The 16,623-nt window shown below is 51.5% G+C and overlaps 5 protein-coding genes across 7 annotated transcripts; 4 read left to right on the plus strand and 1 right to left on the minus strand.

Moving 5' to 3' along the window:
* The first annotated feature begins 1,413 nt into the window (after nt 1–1,413).
* On the plus strand, nt 1,414–3,869 carry TERG_07935 (uncharacterized protein). Its single transcript, XM_047748852.1, has one exon. It carries the CDS (start codon nt 2,341–2,343, stop codon nt 3,133–3,135), a length of 795 nt encoding a protein of 264 aa, XP_047604842.1. The 5' UTR covers nt 1,414–2,340; the 3' UTR covers nt 3,136–3,869.
* Nucleotides 3,870–4,008: 139 nt separating this feature from the next.
* On the minus strand, nt 4,009–7,697 carry TERG_07936. Of its 2 annotated transcripts, XM_047748853.1 has the most exons (3): nt 7,334–7,697; nt 6,642–7,269; nt 4,009–6,566 (listed from the first exon to the last, which is right to left on the minus strand). In XM_047748853.1, exons 2-3 carry the CDS (start codon nt 7,123–7,125, stop codon nt 4,582–4,584), a joined length of 2,469 nt encoding a protein of 822 aa, XP_047604843.1. In that variant the 5' UTR covers nt 7,126–7,269; nt 7,334–7,697; the 3' UTR covers nt 4,009–4,581. The 2 variants fall into 2 exon arrangements, with proteins under 2 accessions (XP_047604843.1, XP_047607420.1); XM_047750507.1 differs by having other exon boundaries at nt 6,642–7,476.
* Nucleotides 7,698–9,114: 1,417 nt separating this feature from the next.
* Nucleotides 9,115–11,422, plus strand: TERG_07937 (uncharacterized protein; the record flags this gene model as incomplete). The annotated part of the gene is made up of 2 exons (XM_003231588.1): nt 9,115–9,314; nt 9,391–11,422. 2 exons carry the CDS (start codon nt 9,115–9,117, stop codon nt 11,420–11,422), a joined length of 2,232 nt encoding a protein of 743 aa, XP_003231636.1.
* A 740-nt stretch (nt 11,423–12,162) lies between these two features.
* On the plus strand, nt 12,163–13,487 carry TERG_07938 (uncharacterized protein; the record flags this gene model as incomplete). Its single annotated transcript, XM_003231589.1, has 3 exons — nt 12,163–12,165; nt 12,440–13,294; nt 13,362–13,487. The coding sequence occupies 3 exons, from the start codon at nt 12,163–12,165 to the stop codon at nt 13,485–13,487; spliced, it is 984 nt and encodes a 327-aa protein (XP_003231637.1).
* Nucleotides 13,488–14,145: 658 nt separating this feature from the next.
* TERG_07939 (uncharacterized protein) lies at nt 14,146–15,423 on the plus strand. Of its 2 annotated transcripts, XM_047750508.1 has the most exons (2): nt 14,146–14,478; nt 14,551–15,423. In XM_047750508.1, the coding sequence occupies exon 2, from the start codon at nt 14,637–14,639 to the stop codon at nt 15,387–15,389; it is 753 nt and encodes a 250-aa protein (XP_047607421.1). In that variant the 5' UTR covers nt 14,146–14,478; nt 14,551–14,636; the 3' UTR covers nt 15,390–15,423. The 2 variants fall into 2 exon arrangements, with proteins under 2 accessions (XP_047607421.1, XP_047604844.1); XM_047748854.1 differs by having other exon boundaries at nt 14,252–15,423.
* The last annotated feature ends 1,200 nt before the right edge of the window (nt 15,424–16,623 follow it).

The raw sequence follows: 16,623 nt of genomic DNA on the forward strand, positions 1-16,623 counted from the left end.
AATTGCTTAGTGGAGGCTGTGAGAGATTCCGGTCTCCCTAACCCGCAAGCTAACCAAATGTTGGACGCGACATCGTCCAACAACTTTTGGCCGGGGCTCCCGGAGAGCGGGAAGACGTGTTGCGACATGGTAAAGAGTACACGCGTGATGTTGTGAATCAGGATGCGGTCCCCTACTAACCCCCCCCCCCCCCCCCCCCCCCAACAACGCGGATTATAGGTGATGATAGGCTCCCATGTCGAAGAGGAACGGCGTAAGTCATTTAGCAGAGCGAAAGAGGCTAGATTCCTGATTCTAATACTCCTTTTTTTCCCAGATGGAATAGTCATTCTGCATGGCTCCAAGGTGATCGTCTCAGTCCTCCATTTGGAATTATCCCATGTCAGCTCTTAACACATATAACTATCGTCTTGGTGGTTGTATTCGTGAAGCGCCAACATTCTCTTGACGACCACGCCCTTTACTCAATTCCAACCAAGTCTCATTGCTGACTCCTATCTCCTGTTTTGTTAGAAGCATTCGTTCTATGGCTTATCTACCAGAGAAATGCGTTTGAACACAGAGTACAGAATGCTTGGATCGGACTACGAGTTGTTCACAGTTCTTAACTGGAGGCTCAACAGCATGGCCAAGCTACAGGGGACCCTGTTCGGATTATCCATAGCCTGTCCAACGGTCAGGTTTAACGTCAAAAAAGCCATTTTTATCAATCAGGATATAGAGATAACGCCGTCCCTTGATAACCCCCGTGGTTTCATATCGACCCAGTCAGCAATTGAACATGTCGCTAGCATTCCTTAGGTTGCCTCATCGAAGGATGAAATATGTTATATCAAATGCCACAGGAGCAAGAAGACGCGTAAGACCTGTCTACAACCCTCAACGCTTCGTGTTCAATTTATTTGCGTCCAACCAAAAAGTGAAAAATGGGCGAAAGGAAGAAGCCATCATGTGACTGGCAACGTCTTCACTCTTTCCAATCAGAAAATGGGGAGGAAAAGACGAAAAGAAAACAACAAAGCCGAAGTTTTCGTCAAAGGGTCTTCAGGCACAGCTTGATTCTTTTCATATTTTATACCGGCAACAGATCTGGTCGCATAGGATGCACGGTGCGGTCATCGCTGGACACGTAGAATCTTGCATGCGCAGTGACTCTCAACCTCGGCAGATCATTCGAAACGCCTGCTGACGATCGCATCGTGACACACACACCTCGTCCTGTCGCCCGGAATCCTGCCCTCCAACGTATATATACACGACTTTACGGAGTCGCTGCTGGCTTGCGAGAAGGTCGGAGCAGCCATTGATAGTCGTGGAAAGCACTGCGGGCCCCCTTTACCACGTCTCCTCCGCTCTTTTATCTCCGTGGGACGCTTCGGCAATGCGCCTAGCTGGACTTCGCAGAGCTTAAGTTATGACTTTCGGCCGCTTTTTTTCAGACTCAAGAGATGCCGGGAGGGACGAAGATGCTGAGATGCAAGCTCCTCAGGACGAAGCATTGGTCCTACCGGTCGGGGTGAATGCGTTGTTGACATTGACCGCGGACTCGCTCATTATTCAAGGTAAGGATATCCCTGGCTACCACTCCTCTTGTCTCTTTTTATTTTGCCATATACATTGCCATATACGCTATATATTCTTGAAATCTATCAGTTAATAACTTACGCCACTGCCTCGTTGCAGACGATAGCCATAATAATAAATCTAGTCGAAGTTGCTGCGGCGCGATAACTGCTCCACGTATGAATTTGAACACCCTACTGTGATGGTGAGCGGTTTGCTTCTCCGGAAAGAGTCTGACTCCTTATCATCATTCTAGGCGTTGCGCGGGTGACACGATCTATCCCTTTCTTCAATATCCTTTGGGCGGAAATATCGAACAACCATATCAATATTAATTACGCCAACCCACGGAGTAAGCTAGATGTCGGCCTGGCCACGGTTTGTTACAGCATCGAACGCACGCAGCTATCGAGAGCGGAAACATGGGCTGCCTCGCTCTTGGATTTGGCATACGGAGAAGCACAGAAGAAGAAACGGATAAAGGTGCTGGTGAATCCCTTTGGCGGGAAAGGAAATGCGTCCAAGATCTACTACAGGGAAGTCGAGCCGATATTCGAAGCTGCCAACTGTGTTATCGAGACCCAGGTCACCGAGTACTCTGGTCATGCCATTGAAATTGCCGAGAAGATCGATGTAGACGCATGGGACGTGATTGCGGCTGCTTCCGGAGACGGGTTGATCTTCGAGATTTTCAACGGTCTAGGCAAAAAGGAGAACGCCGGAGAGGCCCTTGCGAAGCTGGCCGTTGCACACATTCCCTGCGGCTCTGGCAATGCCATGAGCAGGAACCTCAACGGCACGGCAGGGCCAAGCATGGCTGCTCTTTGCATCATAAAGGGTCTACGCACTCCCATTGACCTTGTATCGATCAGCCACGGGCAGCGTCGAACCATCTCTTTCCTCTCCCAAGCATTCGGCATCGTAGCAGACTCTGACCTCGGCACAGACAATCTGAGGTGGATGGGCCCTGCTCGTTTCACCATCGGCTTCTTGATAAGGTTGTTCGGCAACACGGTATATCCATGCGATGTGGCGCTCAAGGTTGAAATCGACGACAAGAAACGCATCAAAGAGCATTATCATGCCGTTGTGCAGAACAAATCAAACGCAGAGCCACGCGAAGAGATCCCAGAATCAGGAGGCCTGCCACCCTTAAAATATGGTCTTGCAACAGACCCCATCCCGGACGATTGGATGAGAATCTCTCATGATAAGCTCGGTAACTTCTATTCAGGGAACATGGCGTTCATGTCTCAGGACGCAAACTTCTTCCCTGCCTCGCTTCCAAACGATGGTTTCTTAGACGTCATTATGATCAGAGGAGATATCAGCCGATTAACTGCCGTCCAGATGCTGGGTTCCTTGGAAGATGGAGAGCTCTTCGACTTGCCCGATGTGCACGCGCTAAAAATATCAGCCTTTAGGATCACTCCCAGGAACCCAGAAGATGGCTATATCAGCATTGACGGCGAGCAGATCCCCTACGAACCATTCCAGGCTGAGGTTCATAAGGGTCTCGGCACAGTCATCTCCCGGTCAGGCTTCAAGTATGAAACTGGGAAGGGATCTTAAAGCACTTGTTATGCCATGATATGCGTCCTCTCCTGGTTGTCCGTTTTGGATCACTCGTGTCCGTCTCTCATACCTACCATCATTACCCAACCCCGAACGCTCAGTTGTATTTATAAACCTACTCTCCCCATACCCCGGGCTTACATAGCTCAAAGTCTGTGTCCGGGCGCGCTCCTCTCTCGTTTAACCTTTTTTTGCGTTGTTAGACCTGGCGTTACGGTAAGGGACCGAATTGCCATGGCAGTATATACCTATATCCCTTGCCACACGGGCTGTGAATACAATCAAGTGGAAGTTGTCTTGGTCCATCCAGGATCCTCTCAGTGTACTTTTTTTTGGTTTTGTCTGCAGTATTATACGGTAGTTGAGAGGTAGTTATTGAATACATTGAATAGTCTCTTCTGTTTCGAATGAGTAATCGGTCCACATGGCAGATATTTGATACCTCTTGATTATAATTTGATAAAAACTCCCGGAATGCCCCATTTCATAACCTCTACCCAAACCTATATTATTAGCCCACCATTTTGACGTTGGAAAAAACCCACTAAGTAGGTAGCTAGAATTTGAGAATTTTCCATCAGACTTGTAGTTGATACGCCGCAAACACCAGGTGACTGTATATACCGCATACTATCTACACGAAAAAGCGAATACACACAACCGAATAAAATGGATAATTAAAACATTTGGACAGGGAGGAGAACTGTTCGGCCCGCCAAAAAGGAGAAAAAAGAAAAGAAGAATGATCCTATTTACTTTGCTTGAGAAGAAAAAACATGGCCAGGAAGGAAAAAGGGAGGGGACTCAGTTTACTACGCCAATAATATGGGGATGGGAACAGCGAGGTGTCTTGCATATGCTTGCTAACGGGGGGGGGAGAAATGCAGTAGAGATAAGATGCCGGCCCAGCCACCTTCGGCCTGAGGGAGGATCGGACAAAGGGACATGAAGGGACTGGAGAGATAGAGAATCGTGGATGAGATATGCGATGCGTATATGTATGGAAAGAAAATATTGGATAAAGACATTGGAAAAAGGACAAGGACAATTATAGGAAAAAGGAAGAGACAGAAAGGAACATGAGACGGACGTCAGGCGTTAACTTGATAGTTGCTTGGTTGAAATTATAGAACACAATATTAAGGCCTTTAATGGCGGTATGGGGATAGGGGGCACAAAGTAGGAGATTAGACGCGATTAACATATAAGACATAGACAGGGAAGAAGGGGGGGGGAGGCAAGGCAGCAGGTAAAGACAAAAAGAACAAAAGGCCCACTAGTGATTGAGATATGGTCTCAAAATATTAAACAGGGAAAATAATAGGGGGAAGACGCGGATAAGAAGGGGTAGCATAGCGCAGTCCTGCGTACGCGCTGGTGAACAGTCGGGCGTAGACAGATATTGAAGTAAGTGTGTGTGCGCGCGCATAAGGAGGCTGGATATTATAGCCTGAGATTATCTAGGATTTTCTTTGCCATTTCCCGGTATTGCCACATCCCTCCGGATACTTTCTTGAATTGGATACCATGCAGAGAGAATAGGGGAACTTTGACAATGACGATCTCAAAGCGCAGGACCAGGTTCGCGCCGGTATCAGTTTGGACTTTGGTCGTGGTCTCGCCTACCACGCGTTCTCCGCCGGCAGTGCTGTCACGGGGAGCAACGTATTCATCTGATCCCTCAGAGTTGGTGATGAAGCTTTGATCAGGGGGCCGTTGGGTGCTACGACGTGACGCCTTGGTGGATGGGGGCAATGGTCTGTGGTCTTGCGACTCTTCGCCTGTGGCATGAGCTCGGAGTCCGGCAAAGCTGATGCGGCGGCGATGGCCTGAAACAGGGCCTTGTCTCTCTGGGCTTGGGGGGTTGGTGTCGACAACGCGGTTGAGGTCAATGCTCGGGGCGTGACGGCAGCTGAAACCACCTTTGATCTCAACGTATTCGACCCCCAACTGTTTGAGAACACGAATGATGTCGGAACGGATGAATTGTAGAGGTTTGCTGCTGGTTGTAGAGACGCTGAATAAGCCCTTTAGGTAGACGGGCTTTGACAGATCTTCTCCAGTGCCTGCCACGGCGTTTGGGCCTTCAAGAAGCTCGTTGTCAGTCTCCTCGGGGACTTGGGCTTCCCTTGCTTCCTCGCGTCGAGAGCGGCGGACCTGGACGCTCTCGTGTCTCGCATGGCCCAGAGATTTGGTCCTAGATTGGGGAGGATAGGTATGCTTGGTCTCTGCAGGCTGTTCGCTGCCGGCCTTGGTCCGTTGGACGTGTAGGTTAGATTGTTCTGAGCCGGTTGCCAGTTCGTTTGGCGGAGAAGAAAGATAGCCCGAGGGCCCTCTCCTGTTGTTCCTTCGGATGCGGTTTTCTCCCGAGTTGACGCTGGTTGACCTTGCAAGGAAATTGTTGGCTCGGGAAGGGGAGAGTCCCGAATTTGAACCATGAGGAATATCGGGGTACTGGGAATGGCTCCCACTGGGGTGTAGGTTGCCTGGGGCTGCCTCTCCACGTCTTGACCTCCGGACGCTGAAGCTCTTTCTGGGCGCAAGAAGGTCCTCGGCAAAGTGGGCGTGGGCAGACGGGGCTTGGTGGGCTGGGTACTTCTCTCTCTCCATTTCACGGCCTCTGTCCTTGGTTCGTCTGGTGCTGAAACGTCTCAACAGGCCAGCGGCGGCACTCTCCTTCTTTGGCGGTGCAGCTTCAGCCGGAGTTATGATGGTGGGAGATGCTGCGTGGTGGACAGGTGGTTTAGACACCGCCAGGTTCTTGACACCTTCAGCGATATCATCGTCTCCGTGTGTCCTGGCACGCGGACGAGATCTTCCACCGGTATCCTTCTCTCCGGGGACTTCAAAGGCGTTTTGGTTAGTATAGGCAGCTTCAGGCATGGGGAGATCTAGCTGCTTGAGCGAAGGGTCCACGGGTCCAGGAACGCCGCCAGGGTGAAGTTGGGGATTTTCTCTATCTTGCTTCTCTCTGACAAGATTATACACTGAGATGAGCGGATGGAAACCGCAGGTAGGGTCACCAAATGAATGCATGGCTTCAAACGAAGGGGTAATGGTCAGGTTATCTTTGCTCATTGAATTGCGGCGTTTATAGAAGTCAAAGACGCCTCGTCGCTTCTCGTTTGCAGCGTTTAGGCTTTGCTGCTGTTCTTTGGCACTGCTTCGGATAGCGAGTTGGTATTCATCAGACTCGATAATCTTGGTGAGTTGAGAGGAGATAAATTCGGGGGGACCAAAGTCGAATCCAGTCATCTTCTTGACCACCTCTTGGTCTAGTGGGAGCTTTAGAGGCTCGCGTTGTGGGAGATAGTTTTCAGGTACACCGCTGTACCCTTTGGTCATCCAAGGATGCTGCATGATTTCAGCTAAACTGGCTCTCTGCTTTGGGTCAGTGACTAGCATGCGGGAGATGATGTTACGGCAGTCTACCAAACGGGTCAGCATACGAGCAAGGTAGAAAGATATAAAAAAAAAAAAAAAAAAAAAAAGGGTTGACTAACCTGAAGAAAGGCCGGGAGGGTACTCGACGACGCCCTTCTTGATCTTAGCATGCAGCTGGGGCATGCTCTGGTCGTCAAAGGGGACCTTGCCGCAGACGAGAACGTAGAGGACGATACCGAAGCTCCAGACGTCGACTTCTGGTCCGGTATATTGACGAGCCTGGAGCAACTCTGGAGCAGCAAAGTAGAGACTGCCGCAGAAGGTCTTGAGCTGGCCCTTGGGGGAGAACAGATTGCTGAGGCCAAAGTCAATGATTTTGATATCACCGGTCTTGCTGATAAGGATATTCTCTATTTTGAGATCTCGGTGGACGATGTTGTTCCGGTGACAGTAGTCTAGAGCACTTGCAATCTGGCGAGCAAACTTGCGAGCCTGCTTCTCCTTGAGCTTGCCGTGGGAGATGATGTAGTCGAGCATCTGGCCGCCGTTGACATACTCGAAGAGCATGTACCAGTGGTAGTTGGTCCGCACGACGTCTCGCATGCCACAGACGTACGGATGATTGAGGAGGGTGACAATGGCCGCCTCTCTGGCGGTGCGTATCTCCTTTGAACGGTCCGCCCGTTCATTCTCTCGGGTGCTACGCTGCTCATCGTTGGTGTGACGGGGGATAATTTTCACGGCAACCTATCAATTGGATTAGCAGGAGTAAATGAGTAAATGGATAGTTGATATATTCAAGAGGACAGACCTGCGACCAGTCTCGAGGTTCTTCGCGAGCTTAACCTTGCCCATGCTCCCAGCTCCGATTGTTTTGCCAAGTGCCCACTGTCCAGAGGGCGTGGTGATGGTCGTCCGTCTCTTTGGCCCAGAAGCCAGCGTCGCTCCATTGGTTGCATGCGAAGGGGCATCACCGGCAGCAGCGGCGGCGGCGGCAGCCACCACTGCAGCTGCTGGGTTTGCTCGAGACATGTCGACGCTGTCTCCGTTGTTGTTGGTGGTGGTGGTGGTGGTGGTAGGCCGAGACGCCGTCCGACGATGGACGCGAGCAGGGTCAGGACGGTAGGAAGACGAGGAGGCCTCCCGCGGCCGGTCTCTGGACGAGCTGCGGCCGGTCGTGCCAGGGCGAGACGAGGAGGTAGAAGGCTGAGGCTGGTCGTAGTCCCGTCGAGCGCTGCTGGGGGTGCGAGAGTGGCCGCCGCCGGGCTCCTGCGAGTACGACCGCGAGCCCGAGCGGCTGTGAGAAGAGCGGTGGTGCGGGCGGCCGCTGGCACTCAGCGTCCTGGCCGGCGAGCTGGCGTCTGCTGGCGGGCTCCGGTAGGAAGACGGCGTGCGGACTGCGGTGGGCGTCGAGGGCGCTGCGGCCGACATGGCGATGGTCGTTTATCGGTGGGAGATGGTGAGCGTGAGAGATGGTGAGTGAGTGTATGTGAGGCAGGCAAACGGAGGTCGAAACCGGCTTGCTTGCGGCAGCGCAGCGCCTGGAAAACCGGTGCACCAGCTCTTCCAGCGGACGTCCTCGCCGGCTGCTTTTCTTTCTTTTTCTTTCTTCTTCTCGTTTGCTCCTTCGGCTGGTCGGTTTCCTGCTGCTGCTGGCTGAGCGAGGTCGAGGTGGCGGGAGGCCGTCAGGACGAGGCGGCCAGCGATAACATCGAGCAAAAAGAGTCCCCGCGGGCGGGCTGAGCAGGAAGAGAGAGAGAGAGAGAGAGAGAGAGAGAGAGAGAGACGAGCGAAGAGGCGGCGAGGAGGAACAAAACGACGAAGCGAACGGCGAGATGCGAGCCCGACTCGGTCTGCTCAGGCTGGCGTGCGTCTTTCTCTCGCTGCGGGCAGGTCGAACGTGGCGATGAAGCTGCCTTTTGGATGGTTTTTTGCTGGTGTTTTTTTTTTTTTTTTTTTTTTTTTTTTTTTTTTTTTTTTTTTTTTTTTTTTTGGTAGTTATTTTGTTTGGGGCAGATTTTAAACCCGCCAGAGCGACAGCAGGTCATTTATTCGATAGAGAGACGCTGCTCGTATAACCAGCAGTCCAGCACTTGATTATTATTATTATTATTATTATTATTATTATTATTATTATTGTTATTGATTAAGGAAACGCCTCATGCGCAGATAGCTATTTTCTGCAGGGCCAGACAGGCTGCGGCGGTTTTATTAGCTGGTTTGCTGCTGTCTTTGTCTGGCGTGACGGAGGCACATGAAGGGGCCTCGCGCCGGCGACGTCGAGCAGCAAGACGGGCGGGAAGACAAGAATCAGAGACGGCGGACGACGGTTATACAGGCAGCCTACCCGGGGGTGCTACAGACTGCAGGTGACGGCCGCTGGTGACAGTCATGGTCGCTGGTAAGTCACTGTCACGGCCGCTGCTTGAACTGCGCTGGAACGCTGACCATCACAGGCAGCATCACCACGACGACGACGGGAGAAAAAAAAAAAAAAGGCAAAGTGAGAGCGTAACGACTGCTGCAAGGGCGAGAAAGGGCTGAGACGAGCCGGCCGGCCTGATCGCTTTGTCCGCCAGACACCCCCTTACGATGGCGTACAAGCGGTCCCGCGCCGCATATGAAGACGATCTCCCCGGATCCCCCTTCGTCTTCTACGGCACCCCGTTACCCCCGGACGATCGTGGTGCGCGAGACGATGGCTCGTACGTGCCGCTGTGGAAGCAGGAGGTCAGGGACGAGAGGGGGCGGAAGCGTCTGCATGGTGCTTTCACCGGGGGATTCAGTGCTGGGTGAGTTTACCAGCTCAAAACATTTATATTCACCAGGAAATATATTCACCAGGAAATAGTACTAACTGAAAAGTAGATACTTCAATACGGTAGGGTCCAAGGAAGGATGGACACCTTCGACCTTTGTCTCGTCTCGCAAAAACCGGGCCAGGGACAACAAGGACCAGCAGCACCAGCAGCAGAGGCCCGAGGATTTCATGGATGAGGAGGATCTACGAGAGGCAGAGGAAGCAAGAGAGTTGCAGACGTCCACCAAGTTCGACGGCATCGGGTCAACGGCTACAGATGCAATCAGAGACACAGGGCTGGTCGACCTGTTCAGCTCGTCCGGGGACACGGTTGGAGTTCGACTACTGAAGAGGATGGGATGGAAGGAAGGCCAGGGGATAGGACCCAAAGTGCGACGACGGGCAAACCTCGACGACCACCAGGATGAAGACGATGGCCAGACGTACCTCTTTGCGCCAGAGAATACCCCGTTGATAGCGTTTGTGGACAAATATGACCGCAAGGGCATCGGTTTCGAGGGAGAGCAGCGCCTGGATGAAGCCGTCTCGCGCAGTGGCAACAACACAGTTGCTACCATACCCACTGCGAAGCCATCCGCAATCGAGAAAAAGACGCAAAGGACCAAGCCACGGCGGCTGGGCGGGTTTGGCGTCGGAGTGCTGAACGACACTGGATCCGACGATGAGGACCCGTACGAGATCGGGCCTAATATCTCATACAACAGAACCATTGAAAGCTCCAAAAAGAACTCCAAGACCAAAAGAGCCGAGATTTCAAGGCCGGCGATCAGATCATCAAACCCGCTGCTAGATACCAAACCCGTCTTCATTTCAAAAAGGGCGGCCGGTGGTGCCGCAAGGGGCAAAGACAGGTCAGGCTTCAGAAAGTGCCACGACGGACGGCTGCCGCTGGACGGCTTCATCCTCAGTGTACAGGTCGATCTCACCCCGCGGAACAAACTATATGATCCTCCCAGGGTGCCCGAAGGCTGGGTGCCTGCAAAGACGGCATCCACACAGGCAACTACTACTAGTACTACTGCTGCTGCTGCTGCTGCTACTGCACCGCCAGCCCAGCAGGTTTCGCTGGCCGAGGCTGCCAGGGCGTCTACCCTCGACCCCAAGGCCCGGGCAGCACTGTTAGGAGAGGCACAGCTGCCAGGAAAGTCTGTGTTCGACTACATGACTCCCGAGGCCCGCGAGAAGATCGCTCTAGCAACCGGGCGAACCGATTTACCACCTGCGCTGGGTGAAAAGGCGCCTCAGGGGTTCGAGGCGTCAGACAGCCAGAAACGAAAAGATATATGGAACCTCATCCCCAGTCTGGACAAGGACGCTGCCATACAGGCTCTTAGCCGGGGCGCAAGCGGCTGGATGCCTTATGCTGAAGACGAGAGCAAACGGAACCGCTACAGGTCCTTCCTCGAGGTTCGAGCTGGTATCGTAACTGACCGGCTGCCAGACCGTCTTCCAGGCTCCTCGACAGACGAATGGATCACAGAACTGCGCGAATTCACCCGTGCTGCAGAGGTCTTCAAGCCGATATCCGGTCTCATGGCCTCCCGCTTCACTTCGTCAACTTCTACATCCACGCAGCCCGGCATGGAATCCAGCAGCAGCAGCGGTACACCTCTACTTACCAGACGAGAGGCCAAACCGGAAGACCCAACTGAATCAGCCGCGAAGCTAGGGATGTACGGTCCAATGACCCGTCTTCTGCGGCCGTTTGCTCCCGCCAGACTGCTCTGCAAGCGTTTCAACGTCCGCGTCCCTACCGGCACCAAACATGACGGCGGCATAGCCGGTCTATCCGACTTTGCAGGCCTCGAGGCCCATTCTGAGCCGCCGCCGCCGCTCGTGTCAAAGGAAACCATGCATCAGCTGATGATGGAGTCAGGCCGAAAATTAATTCCATCTCCTGCATCTGGTTCTGGTTCTAGCTCTGGTTCTGGCCCTGGCCCGGCTATGCCGGCGGAGCAGCCACCCGCGCAGCCGGCAGCAGTTGACCCTGAACGCAACGAAGCCCTCGAAGGCGAGCGACCGGGCGAGGCGGTATTCAAAGCGATCTTTGGCAGCGATGATGAGGACGAGGACGAGTAAAAGTATTCTGCTTTATCTTGTCACTGCTTGACCTGGCCCTACGCGTGTGTGTGTGTGTGTGTGCATGTCCATCTTATTGATAGACCGCCGCACCAGGGGGCAACATTCAAACATCTAGCCAAAAGCCTATCCATCTGCTCTGCTATTTTCTCCACGATAGATGTATAACTATATGCTGTATAACGAACACCCTGTACCTAATAATAAATGACGGCCGCGCGCCCGCTTTGCTCAAAACCCACCTCGCCACCAGCACATTTGATATCTGCCATAACCCCCAACGCACCCAGCTAAAACCCACGTCTAGACCACCCGGGCGAGAGTCTACCTGCTCTTCTCCCTGGATACCACGGTATGAGTCCAATACCAGCCGGCATGGCCCTGGATTTTGCTTCTTCCAAATGGACGCCGGCCAACCAACCAGCGAGAAAGCCGACCAGGGACAAGCAAGCAACGCAAAAAAGCACCGCAAAAGCTATAAATACACGTCTTCATGCAGGAAAAGAAACTAAGGAAGAAGCGGGACAATCTGCTAGTCCAGCAGCTAAATAAACAAATAATAAATGTAATGAAAAGAACAAGAATAATCAGCTGCATCATATTTTGTCTGGCCAGGGAATATTTTTCTTAGCTGTTCGTCACCTCGACTTTCTTCCTCGTCTTTCTTCCTCTCCTTTCGCATTCTCGCATCTTCTTCCCCCGAAGCCCCTTTCAACGGCCAAACCATCACACGATGCGCCATGGTAAGTCTAGTCCTTGTGTGTTTTTTATATTTATTTTTTTTTTTTCCCCCTCACAGCTGCTTTGCGCTCGCCGGTTGCAGATGTAACTGCAGGATAACCGAGCTTGCTGTCTCTGTCGCGATCTTTGGCTGTGGGGTAGCAGTCGTTGTGCTGGGACATCTACAGCAAGACAGCAAGTCGGCGACGGCGACGGCGACGGCGACGGCAGACTCTCCCGTTCATACACCTACTATTGCTACTGGGATAGCTGTCTAACGGCCGTGTCTGTCTCTAGGGGTGCTGCTTCTCTCGAGACGCCAACAGCTCGCCGTATCCAGGCTCTACGGCCGGCCAGCATGGTGACTCGTCTCACCAGATCAACATCAACACCGCCGGCCACCGCCATGACCAGACAGAGCGGCCGTCGCCAAACGGCGGCCTCTCGCACGCTGCCTCAGATGCCTCCTCTGCCACCCCTCGACCATCTCGCTCAGCCGCCCGTCGCGGCGTCCCGCTGAACGAGCACTTCAACCAGCCCATCCGCCCGCACGTCTGGAAGAGCAAACGCCGCACCTGGACCCGCGCAACCATCGACAGGGAGCGGGAAGTCTTCTTCGATACCAGGGTCGCCGGCCGACCAGAGATATGGGCTGCTCTGTCCACCGCCCTCTCCCTGCTGCGGGACGGGGACGTCCAGACCGCCCAGGGCATCATCGACGCAGCTGGCATCACCATTCCAACAGGCGACGTCTGCGAGGGATGCTACGACGAGAGCGGGGCGCTGTACAAGTTTCCAGAAGCTATTGTGTCTGATCCCGTAAACCTGGCGGATGACGACCATGCTGCCGAGGAGGCCTTCAAGTGTGATACTGGCGCTGACCTGGACGGTGATGCAGACGGTGATGCAGACGGTGATACAGCTGGCGACGAGACGTCTACTGCAAAGTTGGTGCTGGGCACCGGTTCCTCTGACGACCTGTTGGACAAGGAAAAGGAACGCAGGCGGGAAGAGAAGGGGAAGCGAAACGAACGAGACATGGTCAAGGTCACTGCTCGGCTGAGCGATCGCGGCGGACCAGATGTAGTCGTGAGCATCGGCAAGGAGCAAACCGTTGCCGCCCTTGTTCGGAAGATCCAGGCTGAAGCTAGAGTAAGTTTCTTTGATAATAGTGGTAATAGAAAAACAGAGTATCACTGCTAACTGCTCTCCTGCCCAGCTCCCTTCCAATACCCGCATCCAGATCGTATATCTGGGCAAGTTCTTCAGAGACAGCCAGACACTACTTGAACAGGGCTGGAAAGAAGGCAACGTCGTAAACGCGTACGTTAGGGTTTCGAAATGAGCGTAGGACCTTGCATGTCCAACTGCAAAGGTCTCACAATCCCCAGACCCGTTCTCAACGTCTCGACGTCCTCGGACTTGCGGCCTCGCGCCCTGTCCTACTCTACGGAGCCTTCAACGTGATTGATCAAATGTCACCAAGGCTGCTCTCAGCCAACCCCATGACCCAACTTTTTCGCCTATAAACATCTAATCACATATCAGCTTTCCGGCGTTCATCGGCGTCCCTCTACCGGCGTACTAGGAGACTATCTACAACATATTCGTTTTCGATCTTTTGGCAAGCATCGGCGTCCTAGGAGTCGCCTTTACTTGAGTACACATATACATTGCAATTCATCATTACTTTCTTTTGAGATCTATGGCCGGGCCGTTTCTTTTGTTTATTCACCTATTTGTATATACTTCTCCTACTGCCAATATTTAATCAACCTAACGATACAATTATGTTATCCCAATATCAACCTCTGTCTTGCTATCTTTCTATACTCTCCTCGTTCTCGAACGGAAGTTTTGTATATTGATAGTCGGATGCAAACAAGACAAACACAGCTAGAAAGTTAAAAAAAGTCGCAAGAATAAAAAATATATATATATATTCACAAAAATATTCAATTCCACGAACTTTTCGCAAACCACAAACTACGCCAGGAAAGAGTCCACAGGAGGCTCTCAGAAGCTTGTATTATTTGGATAATTGGCTTAGGAGAAAGATATCTGATTTACAGGCCAAATTGACATCGCAATCGAGCCCGAAAAGCCCCTCCGCCATTATGGATCTACAGCAGTCCCCCTTCATAAGGGAGCTGGCTTCAAGCGGTAGGTATTCGTATTTCCTGATGCCATGTGCTCTTTACCTGGCTGATTCTGACTCTGTGTTGAAGAAAGAAAAACTCGCGATAAAGCAGTTGAGTCTCTAACCGCCTTTCTACGAAGCAAACGAGACCTGAAGCTATTCGACCTCTTGAAAATATGGAAAGGACTATTTTATTGTACGTACAGGATCCATTCGATAATCAACACGCCATTCTCCATCATGTTAACAAGAGACGGAAATATTACAGGCTTCTACCACTCCGATAAACCCCTTGTCCAGCAAGCCCTCGCCCGCTCCCTCTCATATACCCTAGTCCCCTCCCTACCAGAGCAGATGGTATTACCCTTTCTAAGAGCATTCTGGATAACAATGTCACGCGACTTCCACTCTCTGGACAGATTACGTCTAGACAAATATCTTTTCTTAATAAGATGCTATGTGGGCGTTTCATTCGAATACTACTTGAAGCGCGGAGGGAAGAACAAACGCCAGTCGGGAAACAATAGCACCGAAAACCAGAAAGGCAAGAATAAGAGAAAGAGAGAAAACGACGAGGCAGATAGCGAAGTAAATGGTGGTTCGACCTCGCGGCGCAAAACGTCAAGTACATCCGCCGTACAAGTACGCGAGGGAGACGAATGGGCCGAGCTAGAGGCGTATCTCGACATGCTGGAAGATGGCCCGCTAAGTCCGTTGATCTTTGATCCAAATCCATCCAAGCAGATGTCAAACCAGGAAGATGAGAACGGCGCATTGGTTAAAGTGCCTAAGGGTCCGGATGGGATACGCTATCATCTCATGGATATCTGGCTGGACGAGCTGGAGAAATGCGCTACCGAGCCCGACGAGTCTAGTGCTGGAGATGATGAAGAATCTCCAGCTACGAAACTAAAGGACGGTGTTCCGATGGAGTTATTACTTCGACCAATTGAGAGGCTGCAGTCCGAGAGCCCGAATAAGACGGTTAGAACCCGGGCTAAGGAGACGCTGGCTGATGAAAGGCTGATCTTGTGGGGTGTGAGGGAGCCAGAGAAGGCTGAAGAGGGCTCGGATGAGGAAGATGAATGGGGCGGTATAGAGGATTAATCGTGGTCTGTAATTATAGTAACAATAAAGGCCTCTTTTGATTAGGGATAGGCTGTTGGGCGCGATAAAACCGGTTCGACCCTCGTATTCATTGATGACTAATACGAGGAATGAAAAATATATCTAGCTCAGCTGATAATTAGTTTTCAAAGCGCTCTGTTAATCACTCTAGGTTAATAGAAATTTTTTATAACGTTTTATCAAATAATCTAAAACTATTTAAAATTAGATATTATTATATTATATATTTATTCGAGAGCGCTATACAATCACGTGACCTGAATAAAGTAGATGCAGAAACTTAGATTTTATACTATATATCAAACCTTATAATATACATTATCTATCACGTGACTTATATTTTTCCAGGTGGAAAGTGAATCCAGACAACCCAACCTCGATAAAGTGCAACAGATACTCGTATCGACTATCGCTTTATCTCTCCCAAAGAATACATAGCACCCCCCACGTAGTATCAATCCATGCCTTTAAGACTATTTTTACGCTGCACTCTCAAGCTGCTGCTGGCCCGCTGTGCTTCTTCTCAGCGGCTTCCAGCGGTCGCGTCGGCCAGTGGAGCAGTGCATCATCATGTGCTCCCCGAAGTTGGCGGACATATAAGAAGGCGCTCGCCGCCCCCTTCCGCAGAGGACTGGAAATCTATCGAACTGCGCTATCCATTTGACTGGACCCAACAGCTCTTTATAGCCGCGATCTATAGACCCGGCGCCCCTTGCTCTCTCCCACTCAACCAGTAACCTCCGCTGGGCCCCATCATCCCAGGGATTTGATAGACGATAGTCGCGATATCGCAATCAGCCGAAATCGATATAGCTTCTCCTTGTGTTATACCTCTATGCGAGTATGAAGCGTCGGGTAAGAGTGCGCCCCGAGTTCGTGAAGTTAACTACAAGTCCCAAGATGGCGGGGTTCTGGCTACCGAAACCCGTACTTGATTATAGCTTGTCAAGATCACCTGCGGGATATACGCAGGTGAAGTTTGATTATTATCGACCCTAGGTAACGAGGTCTAGAGTGTAGGAAGTATAACATGATCTCTTATAACGTGGTGATGGATGGGACTACAATTGCGATTACAACCGCCGTTGGAGATATCTGTCATATGATTATAATAATATTGCTAGTTGATTCATATCGCACGCTCCGAAAGCTCATTTGAGAATACTTGTATTAATTATAATATACATCTTTTGAATCAATTTGAAGATTTACT

This window comes from Trichophyton rubrum, assembly GCF_000151425.1.
Source record: "Trichophyton rubrum CBS 118892 genomic scaffold supercont2.11, whole genome shotgun sequence".
NCBI classification, from domain to species: Eukaryota; Fungi; Ascomycota; class Eurotiomycetes; order Onygenales; family Arthrodermataceae; genus Trichophyton; species Trichophyton rubrum.

Coding starts and splice junctions, on each gene's coding strand:
- TERG_07935 (XM_047748852.1), top strand. CDS start 2,341: ATGAGCAGGAACCTCAACGGCACGGCAGGGCCAAGCATGGCTGCTCTT.
- TERG_07936 (XM_047748853.1), bottom strand. CDS start 7,125: ATGCGAGACGTCGTGCGGACCAACTACCACTGGTACATGCTCTTCGAG. Junction 6,567..6,641: donor CCCTCCCGGCCTTTCTTCAG/GTTAGTCAACCC, acceptor CCCGTTTGGTAG/ACTGCCGTAACATCATCTCC.
- TERG_07939 (XM_047748854.1), top strand. CDS start 14,523: ATGTTAACAAGAGACGGAAATATTACAGGCTTCTACCACTCCGATAAA.